The sequence below is a fragment of the Chenopodium quinoa genome, unplaced genomic scaffold (assembly GCF_001683475.1).
Source record: "Chenopodium quinoa cultivar QQ74 unplaced genomic scaffold, ASM168347v1, whole genome shotgun sequence".
NCBI lineage: Eukaryota > Viridiplantae > Streptophyta > Magnoliopsida > Caryophyllales > Amaranthaceae > Chenopodium > Chenopodium quinoa.
Window position 1 is genome coordinate 525,650 of NW_018742461.1, and position 25,701 is coordinate 551,350.

At 35.5% G+C, this 25,701-nt stretch overlaps 4 protein-coding genes and 1 pseudogene across 7 annotated transcripts; all 5 read left to right on the forward strand.

The window, feature by feature from the left end:
- Positions 1 to 489: 489 nt before the first annotated feature.
- On the forward strand, positions 490 to 10,394 carry LOC110718508 (RNA-binding protein 39-like). Of its 2 annotated transcripts, XM_021897346.1 has the most exons (15): positions 490 to 660; positions 1,264 to 1,921; positions 3,817 to 3,898; positions 4,000 to 4,056; positions 4,181 to 4,236; positions 4,548 to 4,619; positions 4,899 to 5,118; positions 5,991 to 6,074; positions 6,433 to 6,507; positions 7,448 to 7,531; positions 8,668 to 8,732; positions 8,917 to 9,154; positions 9,232 to 9,320; positions 9,771 to 9,885; positions 9,974 to 10,394. In XM_021897346.1, the coding sequence occupies exons 2-15, from the start codon at positions 1,284 to 1,286 to the stop codon at positions 10,013 to 10,015; spliced, it is 1,917 nt and encodes a 638-aa protein (XP_021753038.1). In that variant the 5' UTR covers positions 490 to 660; positions 1,264 to 1,283; the 3' UTR covers positions 10,016 to 10,394. The 2 variants fall into 2 exon arrangements, with proteins under 2 accessions (XP_021753038.1, XP_021753039.1); XM_021897347.1 differs by lacking the exon at positions 4,548 to 4,619 and having other exon boundaries at positions 512 to 660.
- A 2,726-nt stretch (positions 10,395 to 13,120) lies between these two features.
- Positions 13,121 to 15,266, forward strand: LOC110718426 (FAD-dependent urate hydroxylase-like). Its single transcript, XM_021897258.1, has 6 exons — positions 13,121 to 13,207; positions 13,319 to 13,465; positions 13,724 to 13,774; positions 13,893 to 14,058; positions 14,161 to 14,389; positions 14,493 to 15,266. Exons 1-6 carry the CDS (start codon positions 13,134 to 13,136, stop codon positions 15,029 to 15,031), a joined length of 1,206 nt encoding a protein of 401 aa, XP_021752950.1. The 5' UTR covers positions 13,121 to 13,133; the 3' UTR covers positions 15,032 to 15,266.
- Positions 15,267 to 15,919: 653 nt separating this feature from the next.
- LOC110718509 (FAD-dependent urate hydroxylase-like) lies at positions 15,920 to 18,469 on the forward strand. The gene is made up of 6 exons (XM_021897348.1): positions 15,920 to 16,047; positions 16,288 to 16,434; positions 16,519 to 16,587; positions 16,672 to 16,837; positions 17,338 to 17,566; positions 17,738 to 18,469. The coding sequence occupies exons 1-6, from the start codon at positions 15,974 to 15,976 to the stop codon at positions 18,271 to 18,273; spliced, it is 1,221 nt and encodes a 406-aa protein (XP_021753040.1). The 5' UTR covers positions 15,920 to 15,973; the 3' UTR covers positions 18,274 to 18,469.
- Positions 18,470 to 18,782: 313 nt separating this feature from the next.
- LOC110718510 (FAD-dependent urate hydroxylase-like) lies at positions 18,783 to 25,070 on the forward strand. 3 transcript variants are annotated; one of them, XM_021897350.1, is made up of 10 exons: positions 18,783 to 19,044; positions 19,595 to 19,713; positions 20,776 to 20,905; positions 21,226 to 21,372; positions 21,517 to 21,585; positions 21,701 to 21,866; positions 22,118 to 22,346; positions 22,643 to 23,656; positions 23,745 to 23,900; positions 24,382 to 25,070. In XM_021897350.1, exons 3-8 carry the CDS (start codon positions 20,832 to 20,834, stop codon positions 23,203 to 23,205), a joined length of 1,248 nt encoding a protein of 415 aa, XP_021753042.1. In that variant the 5' UTR covers positions 18,783 to 19,044; positions 19,595 to 19,713; positions 20,776 to 20,831; the 3' UTR covers positions 23,206 to 23,656; positions 23,745 to 23,900; positions 24,382 to 25,070. The 3 variants fall into 3 exon arrangements, with proteins under 3 accessions (XP_021753042.1, XP_021753041.1, XP_021753043.1); XM_021897349.1 differs by having other exon boundaries at positions 22,643 to 23,900; XM_021897351.1 differs by having other exon boundaries at positions 22,643 to 23,900; positions 24,395 to 25,070.
- Positions 23,404 to 25,082, forward strand: LOC110718931 (annotated as a pseudogene).
- The last annotated feature ends 619 nt before the right edge of the window (positions 25,083 to 25,701 follow it).

Here is a 25,701-nt window from a genome sequence, read left to right on the forward strand (position 1 = left end):
CAGAGGAAGTTTAGGAGGACGTGATAAGTTGCATATTTCTTAGGGGTCGTTTGGTTGGATAATTTGGAATGGATTGGAATGGAGTTAGAATCCATTCCATATATTTTTTTGTTTGGTTGAGTTTTTTTAGTAATGGAATCTCATACTTAAGGGATTCTAACTCTACCCCATACCTATGGAATACCACACCCACCTCTCCACTAAGATTCATAATCCATTCTATTAATGAAGAATTCAATCCATTCCAACATTAAACCAAACAACTTGAGGTTAGTATGAATTTTAGAATCCATACCTTTCTATTACGAGATTTCATTTCAATTCATATTAAACCAAACAACTTTTAGTTAGTATGAATTTTAGAATCCATACCTTTCTAATACGAGATTTCATTTCAATTCATTTTAAACCAAACGCCCCCTTAGTGCTTACCCTAAAACGATTTTACCCGGATACAATTTGTCTTTCCAAGTTGTCAAAAACAAGCAAAAAAATAGACATAAAAAATTAGGCGCCCCCGAAAAAAAGATCTCTTTAAAATCCCAACAAGTACCAGCTCTCGTTCTTTCTTTCGTTCTTTCTCCCTCTTCAAACATAAACAACCACCACTCTCTCTCCTCTGCTTCGTTATCTCCTTGCTCTTCTCCACCATTTTCTGAGGTAATCTTCATTAATATTCTCTCCATTTTCTGGATTCGACTAATTTATGCATTACATTTGTTTATTTTCCATTTCAATTCAATTCTTCCGTTGTAATGCTTACCTACTATGTCTCACTTCAATGAATTAATTTTTACTTAGGGTTTCCATGTTGTATGTAGAATTTCTACTTTCTGTTCTTGTTATTTGGTTATATTTTCTGAAAATCTGTTTTCGTTGATGAATTCGTTGGATTGACGGTCTTAAGATGTTAATTTGGGGAAATTTCTGAAGTTTTTGATACTTGGTTAGGAATTAGGTTTTCTAGGGTTTACTCAGCTGTGAGTTACTGCCTTATGGTTTTTAACTATAAACTTGGTGTTTAATATCTGTTTATGCCAATTTACCATTTATGAGAGGAATTACTGTGAATTTTTGGAAGTTGTAGTTGTCGTTTCCTGAGTTTTCGATTTGCACTCGGTTTTACGTCATTTGAGTATTCGTGCTATACCATTAGGAATAAGTTATTGTATTGATTGGTGGATTTTGTTGTTGCTGAGTTTCATTCTTTTGTGTACTTATAGAATATATATTTGTCGCTTGCTGAGCAATTTTTTGGTGCAGTGATTTGAAGGGTGAGCATTATGGATTTTGATGAGTATGATTATTTAGAGAAGACGGTAGAAAATCCTGAGCCACAGAAATCGAAAGAAGCTGCCAATGGGGGAGATGACCTAGTAAAATCTGGGGAGAAGGAACGTAGCCGGAGTTCTCGGCGTAGGGGTGAGGACACTGAGGATGAAGATCGCAAATCTAAGCGCTCTAGATCTGGGGATGATGCACGTGAGCGTGATCGTGATCAAGACCCGGACCGGAATAGGGAGAAGCGTTCATCCAGGCATCGATCACGATCTAAGGAAAGAGAAAGGAGCGAGAAGGATGGGGAGAGGCGTAGAAGTAGCAGGGGAGATAGGGATAAGGATAGAGATAGAGAAGAGAGAAATGGGAGGGACCGTGACCGAGATAGGGATAGGGAAAGAGAACGTGAAAGAGACCGTGATTCTGGTAAAAAGGAACGTGATCGTGAGAAGGAGGGTGAGAGGGACAGAGATGAACGTGATCGACGTAGCAGGAGTCATTCAATTAGACATCGGGAGGATGGGGAGAGAACTAGGGATAAGGAATACAGAGAGAAAAGCCGGGACAGAGAGATTGTTGAGAAGAGCCGGGAAAAAGAAAGAGAAAGAAGTCATGACAGAGATATCCATGACAAAGAAAGGAGGTAATGTTTTAAAACCTCTAATATTTTTTTTTTAATCTCCTGTTATTTTATTTGCCTTCTTTCAGAGGTAGACTTTAATATCTGATTTGACATATGTATGTGCATTTTCCAGTTTGTGATGGATACTGACTAATTCTTCTTGATATGCACTAATAATTTAAACTCATTATTTCTATATAATAATGGATTTCTTGCTAACACTTCAAGGTGTCATAGCAAGCTGTTAAATCAGTCTCAAATATAGCTTGTTTGTTATGTCAGGCATCAGTGCAATGTTTTTATTTCCTTTTTTGTATCGATGTATGCAGCTAATGATGCTGTTTAATATTTTGTTGACCTATCTGTAAAGGTGTAAACTCATCTGTTGGTGAACCAAGTTGGAGTTTGTTACATATTTCTAGCAATCACTTCTTTTTATTAACTATGTCATTTGGTGAGGATTCTTTTGTTTTTATTGTAATTGGTGCATAGCTGAATGCAGAGCTCTCTCTCTTTTTTTTTGGTTAATTCTGAAAAAGTCAAAAAGTGCTGCAGCAATGTTTATGTGAATATACCTATGAATGGACTTTTTGTAATGACCTGTGTTCTTTTTTGTCCTTTTGATGGTAAAAATATTCCAAGTATTGAAAGCTAGATTCTGGGAACTCGCAGATATGCTAGATCAATCTTCAGATGGTCATTCTGGCAAATGAGCCAGGCTCAGGAAATCAAGCTATGGGTTTTAATGTTCTTCCTAAACTCCCCGGGATTTTGAGAGAAGTCTTGCTCTTGGGTTTCAGTGTTGGAGACTAAATAGGATGATGTTTTGTTAAGAATTTTTTCTTATCCTCCACCTCTCAGCACAGTGCTTAATTTCATTTATTGTGTTGCAGACATGCTGTTAAGGGAGTGATGGGCTTTGCTTAGGAGAAGCATTTCATCTTCTGATTCCTGTGGGATCAGCTGTGTTCACTTGGCTAACAAGGCTGGCCAAAATAATTTTGCAGGACTATTATTCTCTAACCAAATGTTTAGCGACTATCCTTAGGGTATTGATTGCATGCTGTTTTCTAATTTTGAGGCTCTCCTAAAATCTTTGTCCCATTAAAGTAGCTCAGAGATACAGTCGGTGCTTTATGAGTTTTCCACTGTGAGACTTGAAATTGGCATTGCTGTTACTAGCAAGTTGTTTCCTGGACTTCATTCATGATAGGTCTCACCTTATTTTCTGGTTGGATGGCTATTTTTGTCTGTTCTACCACCGGCACCATTTAATCTGCTCAATAAATGTATTGCTTGGAGCTTCTATTTTTCACTCTCTACGTATGATGTTGGCTCTGCTCCTCAATAAGTGATTTAACTTAGGCTACGTAGCAGATTGAATGGTGCTTGGATTGACTGAGGAAATATTTACATTTATATAGTTACCCTAAATACAATGCCGATAGCTTCTCAGCCCTCTCATACTCCCTGAATATAATACTTCATGAACAAAAGTACTGCATGCCTAGTTCTCTAGCAATTTATTTGAAATTTTTCTGCGCTGATGATGTTCCTGTAATTATGTTTCAAAAGGTTTGTCAGATCATCTTCTACTCCTGTGATATTCATAGTTTAATTATCTGTAAAATTTTGTTCTCTTTTAGTAACTTGCTGCAGTTCGCTGCAGGGCTTGGTTCGACTTTAATGCGAGTAATGGAGCAGATTGCTGCTATTTCAAGATCTCTTAATTGCTATAATAGTTTTAAACATCCATGCTGGTCTGATTTATGTTTATATGATCAATTGGATTAGGACTTGACTTTTTCTTCATAGGTTTCGACCCAATGAAGTGTTTGTCTCGGTTTATGTCTTTCCCCCTCTCACTCTCCTTGTATTAAGGTATTTGGAACTTTTTTTATTTTGTTTTACTGCAGACGTCACAAGGAAAAGAAGGATGACACAACAGAACCAGAGGCTGACCCTGAGCGGGATCAGAGAACAGTCTTTGCTTATCAGGTGTGTTTCTGTTCATGTTATTTGTCTGTCTTCACTTTCCATGCTTCAAGTTGCATCTTCCCAAAAATTTATTAGCTGAAACTTCTGTCTGATCATGGCAGCTCCCTCTAAGGGCAGATGAAAGGGACATTTTTGAATTTTTCTCTAGAGCTGGAAAGGTGAGAAATCTATTTAGTGCCATGTTTCTTACATGATTTTTCATGAGATTCTTTCTGGATATTTTTACAAAAGTATTTCTTCTCAATATCACATTAATTTATGAGCTCTGTTGATGATTTGTAGGTTCGAGATGTACGGCTCATTATGGACCGTAATTCTAGACGTTCCAAAGGAGTTGGGTAAGCTTTTTATTATATTCGCCGTATAACTTGAAATTATGTATCTTTGTGGAACACTCATTGGTATTATTTTATTTGATATTATATTTCTTGGACATTCTAGATTTGTATCCTTCAATCAATCTATCAACTAGTTATTGAAACTTGGTTTTTACTGAGATACTCTGAAAGGTCAATCTGCAGTTGTGTAAGCTGAATTACTGGAAAATGGTTGTGTATGCTTTTTATAATATGAAGGGTGAGAAGGACTGCTTCATTATTATTATTATTATTTTTTTTTTTTTTTTTTTTTTTTTTTTTTTTGCTGCTAGTGCATCAATTCTCTACTTTAGGAACATCTCTGTGCTATTGGTTCAATTTCTAAAAACTGTTGTGATCTTGAGGTATGTAATATTCCTTCTGTTCAATTTTTGTAGAAGTATGGTATTGCTGTTGAAAAATGATGTACCTGCTAAATTAAAATAGTCTATGAATCTCCCATTAATTAAATGAAAGCATAGCAACAATTTTTTGCAGCTTAAAAATGATGTGGCAGTTACTTAGTTGTGAAGGTATATTTAGTTCAAATATGATGTGTTCATGAGTGTATATTTCTGTATCATTCTGCTTGTTTGGAGTGGGGAGGTGCACAAGGCAATGAACAGTTAATTTCATATGTGCAGCTATATAGAGTTCTATGATGTAATGTCAGTTCCCATGGCTATAGCACTCTCTGGGCAACTTATCCGTGGACAACCAGTCATGGTTAAACCCTCCGAAGCTGAGAAAAATCTGGTCCAGTCTACATCTTCTACAGCAGCAGGTCTTACTGTTTCAGGGGCAGCACGTAGGTTATATGTTGGAAATTTGGTTCCTAACATTACGGAAGAACAACTTCGTGTGGTAATAAATCCAGTTTCCTTTTCAGTATTTTGTGGTTCATGTTATTGCAAGGTTGTGGGTCTATATCCATATTTTATTTGATTTCTCACTTGTTCTTTGCTGTAATATTTGGTCTTCTTTTAATTCTCTGTCTATAAGAAAAATACCACTCTTTTAAAGAAGTAATAAACTGAATATACACTGTAGTTTTAAAGCTATACCATGAGTATATGTTCACTTGTTTTCTATATTTCTGAAATTTTGGAGATAGTTGATTGACAGCAGTTGCTATAGTAATGAAGAGTAACGAGAATAAAGATGGTATAACTGTTTGTGATTGAATGGGAAGTTTGAGAGCTTAAGCTGAATCAAGGAAATTTAGCAAGAATACAACTGCCAAGACACAAATTTGTACATAGTATAATGCTTTAATGATTTATTATGCCAATTTTGTAAAACTTGCTCTTTAAGACGACCAGAGAGCTAGGTGATTGGGTTGTGCCAGCTGGATAGCAGCTAATTTTACCACCTTGTTTGAAACACTGAATACCATTTAGCTAGAAATTACTAGACATTTCAAATAGGTCAGCCAGACCGGGTTGTGGTCAGTGAATCTAAAATTCCAGTTTTGGCATGCTTTTTTACATCATTATCTTACATAATCTTTAAATGTTTACTTAGGTTTGTCCAGGTTATTCTTGTTTGGGTAGGGTTTGCAATTTAGGTGCAGTTTTGTGCTATGTTTTTTAAGTGTACTTGTGAGTTGTCACAAGTTTTTTGTTCGTGTTGTATCTTTTGGGTGCTAATATAGATTTGAAATTCAGACCTTGTGTTTTCTTGTTTATTGACCATCTATCTATTTTATGATGTGTAACATTTTGGATTCTTGCCAGGTTTTTGAATCATTTGGGATTATCGAGTTGGTGCAGTTACCTCGTGATGAAGCAGGTCTTTGTAAAGGTTTTGCTTTTGTCCAGGTGAGCATATCTTATTTACTTATAGCAAAGTTGGTCTGTTTTGATTTATTAAACGATTGGCACAAGCATGTTACTTATCCTATTGACTGCTTAAAAATGCTAGATAAAAGACAAATGGTGGTGTCATTATTAATGTCTTAGTACTTTATGAGCGTTTTTACAATTTTATGTTCCTGTTCAAATGATGAAAGTGGTCACAATTGCAGTACCTTTTCCCTATCTTCCCTGTCACTCTCTTACTAGATGACATATATTGTCATGCTTCAAATTACTCCTCTTGTTGCTTCCTACTTGTTCTTTGTTGACTCTTATTGAGTTTGTTTTCATATATTGTTTTGGTTATTGTTATGTTTTGCAGTTTGCACGTCTTGAAGATGCTAAGGCAGCTCAAGTTCTAAATGGACAACTGGATATTGGTGGTCGGGTTATGAAGGTAATCTTAACAGCTCTTCTGTAGTTCTTACTGGTTGTAAATGTTATCTCATGTCTTATTTGTTGAATGGTTTTACTTTATGTTTTCCCAATTTATATGCAGAAACATGCTTATTATCATTAAAAACAAACATTAAATAATGTTTTTGCGGGTCTTTCAAAAGCAGCCTCATGAATAGTGTGGCTGTTTAGCATTTGGACCATCCCAAACCTCATCCTAATGAGATTTATACTAAGTTGTTTTTGTTCTTGTTGTAAGCCTTATGTGTTGAATGGCTACAAAGCATTGCAGTTGTGGTTGAAGTTGCGAGTGGACGATTGTGGTGCTTGATTTATCTTACTAAAATCCCATTGTTATTCTCATCTTTAGAGGAACATATATGGAAAGATTCAGTCAGTTTAGTGCCAACTTGTGGCACTTAAATCACATTTTTAGTTTCTTGTTTGGAGCTATTTCATTTGGCAATGAAGTGTTATGGACTTCTGGCTCATGCTTAGTTAGATATACTTGTATGAGGTTTTGTTATAGAAATTCCTGGATTCTTTGGAGTTCTTTCTGACCTTATTAGATTGATGATATTATAAATTTTGAAATCAAACCAAATTGATAAACATCCTTAATTTGGGTGGTTTGAATTGGGGCATGTATGACTATTGAGTGAAGTTTTGGAAATTGAAGAATGCCCTTTGTGAGAAGCGGATCTAGAAGCAGAAATGTTATTGAAATTTTCTGATGTTTTTGCTATTATGTGTTATTTAAAGACCTAGATTTCTGAATTTGTTTTAAATCTTTAAAAATGGGTAGCTGCCCATGACTCTTTTTCTTTGCGTCAAAAAGCAGTGTTAAATGCTAGGCTAAGCTGATACTATGTTTCTTGATGAAGTGACTTATTTGATGACTGCTAGATTTACATTTTAAATTTTGCTACCTGTTATTTCAGGTTTCAGCTGTCACTGATCAACCTGGAATGCAAGATGCAGGGGCAACTACTGGTGATTTAGATGATGATGAAGGCGGTGGCATGGTGAGTAGCTGTTTTTTTTGGTTTTCGGCTCCTTTTTGTTTTTTGTTTTTTTTGCTAATTAATTTTTTTTTAATTTTTTTAAATGTGAATCTTAGGATGTCTCTTAGAGGTTGCTTCCATCTTGAAACTCAAGTGGCTTAGCTCAATGCTTGTTTGAGACCAATGTTTAATGTGTTAAACATGTTCTGTGCAGTTTATGTGTGTAGCTAATACTGGCGAGAAATTTATCTAGCTAGTTCTTGGTTGTGTTTGTTACTGCTGCTGTCTTGACCTCTCTTTTTGCTCTCTCTGCATTTACAGCATCCCCCCCTCCCCCCCCCCTCCCGTCCGCTCTATCTCTGGTTTTGTTTGTCAGTCTGACTATTATGGTCACCGTTTGAGTGAGTGGATGGTAGGCTGGAGTACTGGAATCTATTTGGTTGTGTTGGTTGTGTACTGCTCACTTTTCCTCCATGTATAAATTTCATCCCGCTGCTGTAATCTACTGTCTCTGCTATTTTGGTTGCCGTTAGAGGAGCTTGTTTCTGCATTCTAGAGGAATAATGATGAGAGAGCCAAGGGGGTTTTGGAAGTAAGGGGAGCTGATTGTTGCATGTCTATTGCTAATGATATGGAGGCGAACAAAAGTTCTCTTTTGTTAATGAAAGGATACTAGGTAATCTAGGCATATGGTGTACAGTTATATGCAGTAGTTGTTGGACCTGTTTTGTGTTAGCTTGAATTGATATGCATTTAGCGTTCAGCTTTTTAGTTGTTAGCCATTGGGATCACTTAGCTCCGTATGATTGTTTGTTTTTGTTTTATACACTTAATCTCCCACCAGTCCACCACCCCTCTGAAAAGAAAAAAAAATAGATGAAAACAAAATGCTCATATAATATTTGACGTAATAAGTCTGAGGCCCTGAAATTGTGAAACCTTTATACTTGTAGAGCTAAGTAGTCTTTTCATTTCTTATTCTCTGTTCTTTCCCCCTAATATAGTTACTTTGTACCAACCATATTAGCTTACCAATCATTTATGCATTTGTTTGTATGAAATGGGGTTGTATACAGTCAAAATATGTTCCATCTGTTCACCTTATTTTCAAATTAGAACCAGACATTGATGATTTGATTTTCCTACTATTTCCAAAGGCTTTAAATGCAAGTTCTCGAGCGCTTCTCATGCAAAAGTTGGATCGCAGTGGCAATTCTACCGGGTTAGTATCTTTCAGTATTATTGGCCCAAAATCTAGTTTTTAATAACTCTAGTAATTTTAAGCGTTATCTCCCAAGTTGTGGCAATTTAAGTTGGTGGTATGCTTATTCGTCACGTTGTGGGAATTAGGTGTCAATATTCACTGTCAAAATAATAGTTTTCTGATCGATGTTTCTGTGATGCAGTGTTGGTGGTTCACTTGCCTCTTCAGCTGTTAATACTGGAGCTCTTTCTGTGGTTTCTGCACCAATGCCCGGGGTTGCTCCTGGAGTTTCTCCTCTCACACAGCCTTCTGTAGTTCCTCTTGGAGGATTGCCTGGTGCTGGTCTTTCTGCTCCCCTAGGCACTCTTTCAATGGCTGACACTATAGGTGTCCCCAGTGAGTGTCTATTGTTGAAAAATATGTTTGATCCAAAGCTAGAGGTTTGTACCAACTTCGTAATGGGGTTCTTGGAATTGCTAATATTTTAGTTGCTGATATTTTGCTTTCTTTCTTTCAGACTGAACCTGATTTTGATCTTGATATAAAGGACGATGTGCAAGATGAATGTGAGAAATATGGGCCTTTGAAGCACATCTTTGTAGACAAGTATGAACTTAAAAGTTTTTTGAGCGTGTTAAATGTCTGACACCTTTGGTTCTGTCTCTACTGGATAATGTCATGCTTTTGCCTATATACTGTAATAATACTTGGCATGAAATATAGCTGCGGTTAAAGGTCCTAAATTATGGATAGATTGTTTTTAACCATTGCCAACAATCACAGAATTTATTTATGCAACTAACGCATATGTGAATGTGGTAGTGTTGACGGTGCTTTCAAAATGCCTTAAAAGTGGAGTGTCAGCAGTCTTCGCACATTGTTGTTTTTTGGTTTTTTGTTTTTTTTCTTAGGCATTGTCTGTTTGCATTTCATGATTGGCATGTATTTGTTCAAAACAATGGCTTCTTGAAAGTATTTTGAGCGGATTAAGCATCTTGTTCAAGATGAGTTTCATCTTTCTGCTTTCTCACTTTGTTTCTTTATTTTCGGGAGCAGGAACACTGAAGGATTTGTATACTTGAAATTTGACAACACCCAATCAGCAATGAATGCACAACGCGCACTACATGGCAGATGGTTTGCAGGGAAGTTGATTAGTGCAACATACATGGTAAGTGTTTTTGTTATCCTTTGATCTTGTTCTAGGTGTTATTCATGGAATCCAATGCTGAAACGTTTAGTGTGTATTCTCGACGCAGCTACCACAAGATTACGAGGCTAAATTTCCGGAGAGCAGATGAGAAATTTTGTCGTGGACTTGCAGCTTTGGAAGATGATTGAAGTTGTATACGGGTACAGAGAGAAGGCCTGGGGGATTTTAAGTATCATTTTCCCTTTTTTAGGTAATCTTTGGCTGGTTGGCCTATTGGGTATCATAGCAAGTGCAGGTCCTGCAGGAGTACTTATTTATTCCCAAAAATGCAGTGGTATTAGATTGATAGGTTGGATTGTTATAAAAATGTTGCCGATTATTGTTTTTCAAAAAATTTGCTTAAGCATTTTTGTAGAATTCTAATACTTGTAACCAAGTCTTTGTTATCCTTAAATTTTGGATTACTGCCTTTTAGGTCTCAAAAACATGCAATATGTTACTTCCTATATGATACCTGTTTACGCTTATACCTTCCCACAAATCAGCCACATTAGTCATATATAGGGGTGGGACTTTTCAAACCGAACCGTGAAACCGCCCGTTACCAAACCGAACCATCACGGACCGATCCGTTTATAAACCGATAAATATAAACCGAAAACCGAACTGAACCGTTCAATATCAAACCGAAACCGAATTGAACCGCTCAATGTCAACCCGTTACGGACCGTAAACCGATAACAAACCAAACTGCGGAAATCCGAACCGAAACGAAACCGAACCGAATGGTTTATAAACCCGTTAATGACCCGAACCGTTTATAAACCGAAACCGTTTAAATCGAAAAAAAACCGTTTGAACCGAACCATTTGTAACCCGCTAACCGTTTAAACCGACCCGTTTATGGACCGAAACCGTTTAAACCGCACGTATAAACCTAACCGTTATAATCCGCTAACCGTCTAAACTGAACTGCCATAACCCGTTAAACCGTTAAAATCGAACTGTTTTCGAATCGCAACCTGTTTAAACTGATCCGATTACAAACTGCTTAATTCAAATTGAATTATTTACAACCTAAATGGCTAAATAGTAAATACAATTAATGTTAATAAATGTAGATCTAATCAAACGGCTTAGGTTTATACAAATATATCACCTAGATCTAGGCCAACGGCATTATTAATATCGTTTTAGATTACTTATTTATTTTTTATTACAAGATATATCATTTGTATCATTTTCATTCCAGTAATAATGCTAGTCCACCCAAATTATCTTCATTGTTCCTTGATATTCATGATCATCCAATAACACTCAAAGCCTCAAAGATAACATAAGATTGGAGATGTATGAGATTGCGTTACACAAGTGGCATAAGCATTAGAATATTACTGTACTAGTCAATAAGGCGTACAATCATTCACATTATCACTTTATAAAACTTTCTTATACAAGTATTTTGCAAAGGGGAGGACTAAAATGTTTATAAAACACATTTTTTTAGCTTTTCTTAAATTAAACCAGATATTAAGTAAAAGAATTTTAATAAATACGGAGGCATCCCAAATCTGTAATCGTACATTAGTATTGCATATGATTTCATCACCACTTTAATTAGTGATTTCGTGATTTCGTCCATTTAACTTATTAAGTTGTTTGAGTTAGTAATCTAAATAAAGTAACAAACTAAATAACGAATCCTTTTAATCTCGTGTAAGTTATAATTTATAAGAAATGCAATGTTTGGAAATGGAAATTGATTCAATACGATATTGTTAATGTATATGTAATTATAGATTAATTATTATGTATATCATATCGTACGAATGTACGGTTGGTATCATTATCATACTATCATAAGTATCATTGTCTCATTGAATTATTGGTATGTACTACAATCGATAAACATATTTACATATCTGATTATTAAAACTTAAAAGTTTAAAACACTTGTTGATCAATCTAATTGAATACTTATACATTCTTAATTATCGATTTATCATATTATAAGTATCAACTCATTAAATCATGGTCATGACGCGATCTTTAAAACAATCATGAATTCATGACCCAAACCGCTTATAAACCGAACCGACATGATCCAAACCGTTCATAAACCGAACCAATTGAACTGTGTAAATCCTCTACTAAACCGGCCCATTTCAAACTGAACCGACATGATTCGCACCGTTTATAAACCGAACCGATATTGACCCGGGTAAATCCGCTCCCAAACTGACCTATTTCAAACCAAACCGGCTTGATCCAAACCGTTTGTAAACCGAACTGACATTGGCCCGGGTAAACCCGCCCCTTAAACCGACCCGTATCAAACCGAACCGACATAATCCGAATCGTTTATAAACCGACCCGCTTATGACCCAAACCGAATTTAAACCGCAAAGAAATAAACCAAAACCAAACCGAGCCGTGACTAACCCAAACCGAACCAAACCAACCCGCCAGCTAAACTAAACCGTTTCAATCCGAACCGCTCCAAACCGAAACCGACTCAAACCGAGGTCAAACCGAACCGCCAGACCGAAGTCCCACCCCTAGTCATATAGATATACTTTTGCTCGGTCGTGCATCATATACTCAATATAAATTACAGACTATCATAAATTAATAGTAGTATATATACGGGTATACAAAAAATTGGATTGGTTTTGACTTTTGAAGTATTTTCTACGATCTGAAATTTTTTGTCCGATAGGATAATTGGCTTTCTACACCCCCCTGATTTACTTCTCTCAAGGCTGTTCTATAAACTGAGTAACTGACAATATAAGGGGTATCACATATTTATTGTTGTAAATGAGGTGATCCTTTGTCATCTCTGGGCCTCCTCTCGCTTAGGCATTTATATCCGTTTAATACCGCTTATATATATATATCGTTTAATACCTATCTTACCCGTCTCATACATAGAGTTGTTTTGTTAAATACGAAGTACTTGTATTAAATAACCGAAACAATTTAAATTGGTAGAATTCAGAGTGGATGGGGATGAAAGCGATGCACCCTAATATCTACGCCTGCCTTGCCACCTCATCAACTATCAGACCTTCACTAAGCTGTAGACAGTTAAAGAAATGTGACATCAGGAATGAGATAATCAGTCTCTCAATTCCTTTGTCTAATTGTCTGGTCGAAAAATTTATCCATAATATTATAATAAATGATCAGCTGCTGTCTGAAGGCGTGCTATAGATAATGAGGTGTTTAAAGAACAAGAAAACACAAGTCTGAATTCTGAAACAATGGGTGTAAATGAAAACATTGTTATTGTTGGAGGTGGCATTGCAGGCCTCTCTTTGGCATTAGCTCTTCACAGGTAAAACATACTCACATCTCCGATTACGATTTTCAATTCTTTTACTCTTTTTATAATTTAGAAAGACCTTTTTATAATTACATCTTGATTTACATAGTATAACTTTTTAAGGTTGGGATTGAAGAGTTTGGTTCTCGAATCCTCTGATAGTTTGAGAGTAAGTGGTGCTGCATTTGTTACATGGACTAATGCTTGGAATGCACTTGATGCACTTGGTGTTGGTGACTTGCTTCGTTCACAACACTGCCGGCTCTCCAGGTGAACACTGCAACATTCTATCTCTTGCTCTTTTTGCGTGTATGTACGGAGTCAAATGTACGCAACCTTATACTTTGTAACGGAGCATGGGTTTGATATCAAGATTACATATCCATACTTAATATTTGTTAAAGTGTTGTACCTCCATCTTTTTAAAGTGCACCACTTTTCATAATCAGTTGGTTTTCTTAAGTGCACTATTAGTTTTCCCCAAAATAAAGAGTTTGAAGTAATTGATTGCTAAATGACATGGTTCAGGATCACTGTAACATCAGCAGCATCAGGGGTTCCAACAGCACAACTTTCATAGTAAGTACTCGTAATCCTATATTTCTGCCTATGTATTTAGTCAGTAAAATCATAAATAATTTGCATGCTTCTCATTTATATTGTATTACATGCTTATAAGAATGATATGTTTGGCCAGCGGAAACCATGAAGTAAGGTGTGTGAAAAGAAGAGTCTTGTTAGAAACTCTTGCAAACGAGTTACCAAAGGAAACAATAAGGTACTCGTCTAAGGTGGTTAGCATCCAAACATCAGGCCATTTAAAGCTGCTTCATCTTGCTGATGGTTCAGTCATTACGACGAAGGTATATTTCTTAAGCTGAACACATAACTTGTTACTTTGATATTTGGTCTAAAATTTAAATCAGCATTATAAGCATCTTGACAAATGCATCTTTTTCTGGAAGGTGGTGGTTGGGTGTGAAGGAGTAAATTCTGTTGTAGCAAGATGGCTTGGATTCAATCAGCCGTCCTTCACCAAGAGGTTCGCTATTAGGGGTTACGTTCATTTACAAGAAATTCATAGCCTAAACCCGGAATTTATGCAGTTCACTGGGCATGGTTGTCGATATGGGATCATCCCTTGTGATCCCACTAGCATTTACTGGTTTTTCACTTTCAATTCATCCAACCAAGGTATTCTATTCCACTGTAGTAAGCAGTAAGCAAATTGATTTTTCATGTAAGTCCATTTCCTTGGTAAATATGACACTCACTTATAATATGTGCACTTTAATAGATGAAGAAATTAAAGAAAATCCCATGAAAATGAAGCAATTTGTGATGAGTAATTTGGGACAAGTACAAGACCAGATAAAGGCTATTATCGAGAAGACTGCAGTGGAGGACATCATATGCTCTCCTCTAAGATTCAGGCCTCCATGGGAGATAATTTGGGGTGATATAAGCAAAGATAATGTTTGTGTTGCAGGGGATGCATTTCACTCGATGACCCCTGACATAGGTCAAGGTGCGTGTGCTACTTTAGAAGGCGCGATTATTCTTGCAAGATACCTTGCTGAGGCAATTTCAGTGAGCAAGTCAGTAGAGCAGGAGAATTTGGAAGTAGAAGAATACAAGAAGATTCAGACAAGCTTGATGAAATATGCTAAGGATAGAAAATGGAGAGGCGTTGACCTTGTTACTACAGCATACATAGTAGGTTTCCTACAACAGAGTGATGGTAAGGTGGTGAGTTTTTTGAGGGACAAAGTAATGGCGTCATTTTTAGCTAATTTGCTGTTGAAGAAGGCTGATTTCAATTGTGGACTGCTCTGAGAATACATAATATAGTTTATCATGTGATTATATGCTCTTTTTGTTTGTTTAGTCGCGTAAATGAATAAATCTGTGAGTCTGTATGTACATGTCTGGTTCCGAAAAAATTATATTGAATGGAAAAAGAAATGAGCTTTAGTTAACCTCATTTTTTAAAAAGTGCACTCTATATATTCTGCCTAGCTTCAAGAAATTAGTGTAGCAAAAAAAAAAAAAAAAAAAAAAAAAAAAAAAACTTGTAAAAGACTGATCATCAAAGTTGAATTTTTGGTTCTCCCATAAACTGTAAGGCCTTTTTAATGATAATGTTTTGACAGTCTAGAAAACAGTAAATCAGTAAAAACATCAAATTAACTCAAAATTATCTTCTGACAATATATGATGTATTATAATAATCTATTATAGGAGCAATCAAATATTGATATCTATTAATTAATTTTGACCACCTTAAAGATGCCTTGCCTTTTCTTAGTTTAGTGGCTCATCAGTCCCATTCCCACATGTTATCCCCTGCTTTTTCTGTATGATGAACCGATTATATTTCCTTAATATTAAGATTGATGTAAACTATAGTATACGAATAAAATGTGATTAAATGAGATTAAACTATTCATAAACATATTAATAAAACGAAAAGATAGCCTGAATCAATTCATTTAGGTTGTCATATTTGACTATTTGTCAACAAAAGCATCTACTCTATATAAAAAATATGTTTCTGTACATGTATGTAACTGTTCCAGCCAGCCATGTGAGTGCGCCGCCCTAAACGATGTACCATATCTAATCATTGTTCATATATATATATACACACACACACATATATATATATATATATATATATATATATATATATATATATATATATATATATATATATATATATATATATATAATATAGAGTTCAATATTTATCTCAAAAATTGCAAAATTTTGTGAAAGATGGAGATACACACAGATATTGTCATTGTTGGAGCTGGAATATCTGGTCTTGCTACAGCTTTAGCTCTTCACAGGTAATGAATTTTGTGTGACTCGTTCAACCCCGTGCATTAAATGGCCACTTTATAGATGGTTGTTGTCAATGGAGATATATGAGTCGTTTTAATTTAAACATGTAGTTCTTTATTATTCCTGAAATTTCACCTTTGAGCAAACTGAAGATATGCAGTTTTACTGAACTAAAGTTGAAAGAGGAGTAACTAAAAGATACTTGTTCATTTGGTTTCTGTATGTTTATATTTTCTTTCATGCAGGTTGGGAATTAAAAGCTTGGTGTTGGAATCATCAGATACCCTGCGAGCAGCTGGGATCGCGTTTACAACTTGGACTAATGCTTGGAGGGCTTTGGATGCACTTGGGATCGGGGATTCACTCAGGCAACATCATGGCCCGTTATTTGGGTAACTACATATACATGTTTCAATCTGATTTTCTTACCTTAACTACATATACATGTTTCAATCTTTGCAATAAAATGGTTGCAGGATATATACTTCATCTACGGTTACAGGAGACTTGACTTCTTATGTTTCATATACAAACAAGGGAAAACAGTAAGTTTAGATGTCTTTCCTTTTTCTTAGCGGTTGTTTCACTTTGAATTATATTGTTTTACTGAATGTTAAGAGAATGTACAGTGGAGATCATGAAGTTCGATGTGTGAGACGGAAAGCCCTACTAGAAGCGCTTGCAAAAGAATTACCAAGTGACACCATAAGATATTCTTCCAAGGTGGCTTCTATAGAAGAATCAGGCTTAATAAAGCTAGTGCACCTTGCGGATGGATCCACCCTAAAGGCCAAGGTATTAAGGCTGCACATATTACTTCGTAGTTAGTTCCATTGTAACTATATGTGTGGTAAAATTATCATGAACCAAAAACCAAACATAAGTCTCATTGATTTTTAAAGTTACTAGCACCTTGTTATCCCTCATGAAGTCATGAATGTTAATGATGATTAATTGTATGCAAAATGACACATAAGGTAAAGCTAAAATGTCAAATGCTGTCACTTCAATGCACATTGCAAATGACACTCTGAAGTCTGAACTGGTTTATAAGAAGAGTGTAGTTTTTGCAGTTATATATGGTTTTGTGAATTGTGTTTGAAAACCTCTAGTAACTTAGTAGGCTAGGATGCATTTCGATTATTGGTTGATCCTTATTTTCATCAGAATTATTTTGAAACTGACATTCTTGTCCCCTGTATTTCCTTAATTACATGTTTTAATCTTAGATATGAGAAAATATAACCAAGTTAATAACATGGCTAACAGGCTTCTAATGTTGTTTACACAAACAGGTACTGTTGGGGTGTGATGGAGTGAATTCAGTGGTGGCAAAATGGCTCGGATTCAAGAAACCATCATTGACAGGAAGATCAGCTATAAGAGGTTGTGCATACTACAAGGAAGGCCATGGTTTTGAGCCTAAATTTCATCAATTTGTGGGAAATGGTGTTAGATATGGCATCATTCCTTGTGATGACACTGCTGTTTATTGGTTTTTGACATGGTCTCCATCTTCTGAAGGTATACAAATGATGATTATTAGTACTCCAAAACAAGCTATATAATGAAATTCACTGTTAATTTAGTTAGCCTATACACATGATATCATTTTAATTTCGTAACTCCAAATAATATGAAAGAAATGATTGCCAAAAAAAAGCTGAGACTTAAAATTTGACTATGATTTAACAGAAAACAAAAATCTGCAAGAAGCTGATCAACTGAAGCTGAAGCAATTTGTGCTAAGTAAACTTGGGAAGGTGCCTGACCAAATAAGGGCTGTGATAGAAGACACAAAAGTCGAAGAAATCGTAGGTTCTCCACTAGGATATAGGCCTCCATGGGAGATCCTATATGGAAACATAAGCAAAGACATTGTATGTGTAGCAGGTGATGCATGCCACCCTATGACACCAGACTTAGGCCAGGGAGGGTGTTCTGCTCTAGAAGACGGGGTCATTCTAGCAAGATGCCTCGCTGATGCCTTGGTAGATCATGAAAATGAGGATCAATATCAGAGGATAAAGAGTGGACTACAAAACTACGCGAAGACGAGGAGATGGAGAGCGTTTGATCTCATTAGTACAGGTTATGTGCTGGGTTGGATACAGGAATTTGATTGGTTTGGTATGAGGATTATAAGAGAGAAATTTCTTTCTGCATATCTTTCTGGGTTGTTTCTTAAGAAGGCTGATGTTGATCCTAAACAACTTGTGCTCAAATTTTAAAGTTCATGAAATGAATATTCTGACTATATTCTGCATAACTTGTAGTTTACAATGTTGTCTTCAAGATTGTTGTCTGTTTTTATTGAAGGTTGAATCTGTTGACTTCTATTGTCAGTATTTTTCAAATGTCAACCTAATTGTTTGTGTTAGATTTATGTCTTGCCATCTTTATTGGTGAAAAATACTAGTTTCTAAACCCTTTATCTAAATAAGTTTTTTTTGTACGTACTAGTGCATGGGGGTCGTCCACCCCTCGTTATTTTTCCTTTTTAGCATTGTTAAGGAAGCATAACACGAGTTTGACAGTAAGATACACTAGTGGAAGTGTTAGTGATTCGATGATAAATGTTAGTCTAAAATTACCAAATACAATTAACACTACGGAAGAAAAGTGAACTAAACTTTTAACACTGCGGAAGATTTTTCAAATTATATTACTAAATACTATTAAAACATACTCCGTAAAATGGCTGGTTAAACTCTCGTGGAGTTGTGGGTGGTAATCATGATTAAAAATCAAATTTCGTCACATCATTGCATCCGTAAATCTCTCCGCACTAAGCCACTAAGATCAAATCCGTTTATATTCATTGTAGGCATACAAACACTGAATAAAGCTGATAGACAGACAAATCTTACAGCTTACAAACCCTAATTAAGCCAAAAGAGGAGCACAGAATAAGATGGAAAGAAATTCAACAGAAATCCGAATTCATGAAAATTCCCAATTCTCAACTCTTTATTGCCACCTTCAACAGCACTTATGTTACTGTAAGTCCTACTAGTGCTACTTTTATTTTTCTAGGGTTCTTTCAATTTACTCATAAATTATTATTATTATTTTATTTTATTTTTTAAAATTGATTTCAGTTGTTAATTTAGTAAGAAATTTTAGGCTTTTAGCAATTTTGGTCTAACTTTTTCATATATTCATTCTGCAATTGTAAGACTGGAGACCAATTTAACCTTTGAATTCGACAAATAACACTAGCTAAAATTAATCTGAAAAGTTAATTGAATGTTATACGAAATTGGTAGTAGAAGTGGCAATAATTTGATATTCAATAATTTTGATTTGCTCATGATTTCTTTGCGGTATTATTAAAATCTTATTACAGAAATTGATAAGATATGAGATAATTGGCTTTATTCAACAATGTTTAATGTACAATACAAGAACATTAGTTGATGGCAACCTGGATCAAACCATCTTGTTTGCCAAAGAAAGCGTTCTTTGTTTCAGTCATTACAAGCTTGGATCCTCAGGTAACGTACCGATCTTTGTACGGGAAACATTGACATGATCATCTCATATTCTTAGGAAATCTTCGAAAGACATGCTAATTTGCAAGACGAGGTAAAAGGAAGATGAAGATTGTTTCAGAAATCGTTATTGTTGGGGCTGGAATATCGTCTTGCTACAGCTTTGGCGCTTCACAGGTAATATTATTGGTTTGTTATAGTCACCTGTGTAGTTGGTATCCGTGAGTGGTAATTGTGAAATTAAAAGGATTGAAGAACAGGTCTACTGATGAAGAAATACATTCAAGTTGTTCCTTCTAAATCACCCTTAAATTCATTATCATTGCCTTTATACCTTATACGTAGAAATAGTAAGCAATCCGAAATTCCCACATCCACATTTTATATTTTCCAAGGGGATGGCAACTTTTATGCTATTTAGTTCGTGGATGATAATGTTTGTGCAAGATTCAATTAGTTTGTGGATGATGTTTGTGTTGTTCATCATACATTTTACCTCATGTTGTTGAGGGAGTACAAGAACTTTACATCATTCTAAAAGAAGATGACATGCATACAACAATAATCAATAAGCTCGAAATAATGTGCAAGTAATAAACATATTATTCCATATACTCTGTAATTGCAAGTAAACATTTGCATTTTACAATTCCACAATTTGTAAGGTATGGTGGAAAGTGAGGAGAGACTGGCTGTAAGTAATTAGAGAAAAATTTATGGAACTCTGTGGAAACGTAGAATACTCGTAAATAGAAACTAAAATTGATAAGTTAGTCACTTAGTTGGATATTTAACAATTGCAATCGTGGTGATTAAGCTAGATTATTGTAGGAGCAGAAATAGTTGATATTCAAACATCCAGTTCTGAGTTCTGACCATATTAATAATATCAGCTTATATTTTAAGATTTAATATCACTAGATTATGATTATGACTTTACTAGTTTAATGGCTCATCAGTACCACTTGCCTTAACTGGATTAAGTCTAACTGAAAAAATTGATAGGAAATTAGACAATTGCCTTTGTTTCATGATGTTTAATATATAAGATAATAATGTTCTGTAGACTAATAATACAATACAAAGATGCTAGTGCTAATAGATGGCGACCTGGATCAAACCATCTTAGTTGCCAAAGAACTCGTCCATTGTTTCAGTCAAATTGTGCTTAACTTTCCGGTTAATGTACTGATATAAGTACATACAGGAAACATTGACATGATCATCTCATATCTGTAGGAAATCTTCGAAAGGCTGTCTTTTTTTGCTAATTTGCAAGAAAAGGTACAAGGAAGATGGAAATTGTTTCAGACATCGTGATTGTTGGAGCTGGAATATCTGGTCTTGCTACTGCTTTAGCACTTCACAGGTATATATTGGTTCATTATCACTCTTAAGCACCTATTAGATTATAATCTGCGAGTGGTGATTTTGAAAATGAAAGAACTGAGAAAAGGTCTGCTAATGAAAAATTACATTGCCGTTCCATGTTCCATCTATATATATTACCCTTACAATTTTTGTGCCTTATATGGAATAGTAAACAAGCCGAAATTGCAACATCCACGCTTTTTCCTCCTTAAGGGGATTTCCACTTGTATGGTTTCATACAGTCTGATGAATGGGGAAGAAAAGAAGGGAAGAAAGCATTCTTTACTTCACTTGATTTTTTTCCCTTCTTATTTGCAGGCTGGGAATAAAGTGTTTGGTGTTGGAATCAGCAGATATCCTGAGAGCAGCTGGGATCACTATTACAGTTTGGACTAATGCTTGGAGGGCTTTGGATGCTCTTGGGCTCGGTGATTCACTTAGAAAACAGCATGACCAGCTCGTTGGGTAACTACATATACGTTCCGCTCCACGTGCTTAATGGGATATAGCTGCTTAGTTTGTTTATAATTTCAATTGATCTGTTTTCCTAAACTTCAGTCTTTTAGCATAAAAGGTCATGATGATATCTCTGTAATTTTATGGGTGCAGGATATGTTGTTCATCTTTAGTTACAGGAGATTTGACTTCAAATGTTTCATTAACAAGCAAGGGGAAATAGTAAGTTAAAAGTAATATATAGTTTAATCTACCTTTTTTATTTCCCTATTGATTCACTTGTATCAATAGGGTCCTTACTTCTTAGCACTGAAATAATGAACTATGAGAACTGCAGTGGAGATCATGAAGTTCGCTGTGTCAAACGAAAGGTCCTACTAGAAGCGCTTGCAAAAGAATTACCAAGTGACACAATAAGGTATTCCTCCAAGGTCGTTTCTATTGAAGAATCAGGCTCCTTGAAGCTTGTGTGCCTTGCTGATGGGTCTACCCTTAAGACCAAGGTAATAATAATGCCGAACATTTTACTTGTCCGAGATTTTCAAAGGACCAAACATAAATTGACAGAATTTTGTAATTCCACCAATATATAGCTCCAAATTGATTTCAGAAAACCAACCTTGGATTTTAAGGTGGTCATTGATCTCTAATTTGGTTTCATGATTTGGTTTCGGAATATTATTGAGATATTAGAAAATGTAGGGAAGATTGTTAAGATGGCAAATTAGTTTTTGATGTCATTTTAAATGAACAGGTATTGATTGGGTGTGATGGGGTGAATTCAGTGGTGGCAAAATGGTTAGGATTCAAGAAACCAGCATTGTCAGGAAGATCGGCTATAAGGGGTTTTGCATACTACGAGAAAGGTCATGGTTTCAAGCCTAAATTTCAGTTGACAATGGGAAATGGTGTTAGATATGCTATCGTTCCCTGTGATGACAATGCTGTTTATTGGTTTTTGACCTGGTCTCCATCAGCTCAAGGTAATTTTTGGCGGTATTGCCTAATATACATTTTTTAAATCTTTATCTAGAAGCTGATCAATTGAAGCTAATGCTTTCTTGTCAAAAAAAAATAAAAAAAAAAAAAAAAAAATAATTAAATAAAATTGAAGCTAATACGTAGTATATGGTTAAGCTATCATTTAAAGTTATCTTAGCTTTAAAAATGACTTTAAAAGACAATGTATGCCAAAGGCTCAAAGATGTGGTCAAGCTGAGACACTTTATATAACTGAGTGTCTGGTTAAATGTGCTGTAGCTGATGACTGATGTAACAGAAAACAGGAAACTGCTAGAAGCTGATCAATTGAAGCTGAAGCAATTTGTGTTGAGTAAACTTGGTAAGGTACCTGAGCAAATAAGTGTGTTGATAGGAGACACCGGAGTAGAAAAAATTGTACGTTCTCCAATAGGATATAGGCCTCCATTGGAGGTCCTATTTGGAAACATAAGCAAAGACAATGTATGTGTAGCAGGCGATGCATGCCATCCAATGACACCAGAGCTTGGCCAGGGAGGGTCCTTAGCTCTAGAAGACGGGCTCATTCTAGCAAGAAGTATTGCCAATGCCTTTCTAGATAACTCAATTTCTCAGAGGAGATTAGGCTGTGAAAATGAGAATGACTCTGACAGGATAAAAAACGCATTAAACAATTATGCAAAAAAGAGGAGATGGAGAGCATCTGAACTGATTTTTACAGGTTATATGGTGGGTTGGATACAGGAGTCTGATTGGTTTGGTGTAAGGTTTTTACGAGAGAATTTTCTTTCTGCGTATTTATCGGGGTTGTCTCTTAAGAAGGCTGATGTTGATCCTAGACAACTAGTGCTTGAATGTTAGGTTTCATGGAGACAGTATTCTCTGCAAGCCTTATGTAATATTCACAAGATTAGTGGCTTGAACTTATTGAACCTTAATTACTTTGTTGACCTCAAGTAGCGCGCTTTTCGTTGATTAATCTTCAATTTATACAACTGTAGTCTAGCTGATTGCTGGCTGAATCTGTTTGAAGAGTATTTTGTTGACTTAAATTGGATCATGGATGACATTTTTGTTGTTGGTCATACAATTTACCTTAGGGCCTCAGACACTGATCAACGTTCATGTGCTACTTCTTAATAAAATTGAGCAAATTGTTTGGTACCTGATCCGAATTTCTGCGTTCCTAATTTGAAATAACCGTAGATCATGAATCAACTGTGAACTCAGATATACGTAGTACATTATACGGAGTAATCATTCTACAGTTACAGGAGACTTCTTATGTTTCATATACAAACAAGGGAAAACAGTAAGTTTGAAGTATTTGTTTTAGATGTCTTTCCTTTTTCTTTGCGGTTGTTTCACTTTGAATTAAGATGGTCTTACTGAATGTACAGTGGAGATCATGAAGTTCGATATGTGAGACGGAAAGCCCTACTAGAAGCGCTTGCAAATGAATTACCAAATGACACCATAAGATATTCTTCCAAGGTGAAGAATCAGGCTTATTAAAGCTAGTGCACCTTGTGGATGGATCCACCCAAAAGGCCAAGGTATTAAGGCTGCACATTTTACTTTATAGTTAATTCTGTTGCACCTATATGCGTAGTAAAATTATCGTGAACCGGAAACAAAACATAAGTCGCATTGATTTTTAAAGTTACAAGCACCTTGTTATCCCTCGTGATTGTCACGAATGTTAATAAATTGTATACAATAGTACAAATTGACACATAAGGTAAAGCTAAAATGTCAAATGCTGTCATTTCAATGTACATTGCAAATGACAATCTGAAGTCTGAACTGGTTTATAAGAAGAGTATTTTTTTTTAAGTCATGGAAGCTAAGGTTTTGTGACTGAAAACTGTAGTAAGCTAGGATGCATTTCGGTTATTGGTTAATGATACTTATGTTTATCAGTATTTTTTAAAACTGACATTCTTTTCCTATGTATTTGCTTAATTACATGTCTTGATCTGAGATATGAGAAAATATAACAAAATTAATAACATGGTTAACTGGCTTCTGATGTAGTTTACAAAAACAGGTACTGTTGGGGTTTTGCATACTACGAGAAAGGCCATGGTTTATAGCCTGACTTGGTTCTGAGTAAACTTGGGAAGGTGCCTGACCAAATAAGAGCTGTGATAGAAGACACAAAAATTGAAGAAATCGTACGTCGCCACTAGGATAAAGGCCTCCATTGGAGATCCTATATGGAAACATTAGTAAAGACAATGTATGTGTAGCAGGTGATGCATGTCACCCTATGACACCAGACCTAGGCCAGGGAGGGTGTTCAGCTTTAGAAGACGGGGTCATTCTAGCAAGATGCCTCGCTGATGCCTTGGTAGATCATGAAAATGAGGATCAACATCAGAGGATAAAAAGCAGGCTACAAAACTACGCGAAGATGAGATGGTGAGTGTTTGATCTCATTAGTACAGGTTCCATGCTGGGTTGGATACAGCAGTTTGATTGGTTTGGCATGAGGATTATATGAGAGAAATTTCTTTCTGCATATCTTTCTGGATTGTTTCTTAAGAAGGCTGATGTTGATCCTAGACAGCTTGTGCTCGAACATTAAAGTTCATGCTTTACTTGCCTTTTTCTTCCTATAATTTTTATTGTGTATAATATTGTCTTCAAGATTGTTGGTTGAATTCATTGAAGGTTAGTTCTGTTGACAAAATTTTCAAGTGTCAACTTAATTGGTCGTTTTATATTATGTGCAATCTTTGTGTCGTTTCATATTATTTTGGGTGTAGAGAGAGCCGCAAGGGCAATGTTGTAGACGGAATTTGATCTCAGGTCTTAAATCACTCATAAAACTTCACCAAGCTAGTTGGCATCCACATACAACTTAGTATTTTTTTTTAAATTATTGAGTTACAATACAATTAAGACCTAAAGAATTCACGTATAATTATAGTATTTTAAAAATTTATAAGCTATCATTAAACTCCTCAAAATTTGTAAACGATTAGTACAAAGGAAATTGTGTACAACTCTGCATCATAGCAATCATTGTACAAAAAGGTGACATGCATGAAACAATAATCTATAAGCTCATAAAGTCCTAATCTTTCCAAAAAATCTATAAGTTCATTATAATATGGGACAAAAATTCCCAATTTATGGGCATTGTTCATATTTATACCAACATACTCATCCCTGTATTACCCACCTTCACCCACAATTATGTCTCTCAGTCTGCAAGTTTTGCTACTTCTTAATAAAATTGAGCAAATTGTTTAAAGTAATCATTAAAATAACTGCAGGTTATGAATTTCTGCGTTCCTGATGATTTGAAGTAACTGCAGATTATGAATAAACTATGAACTTCTCTGATAT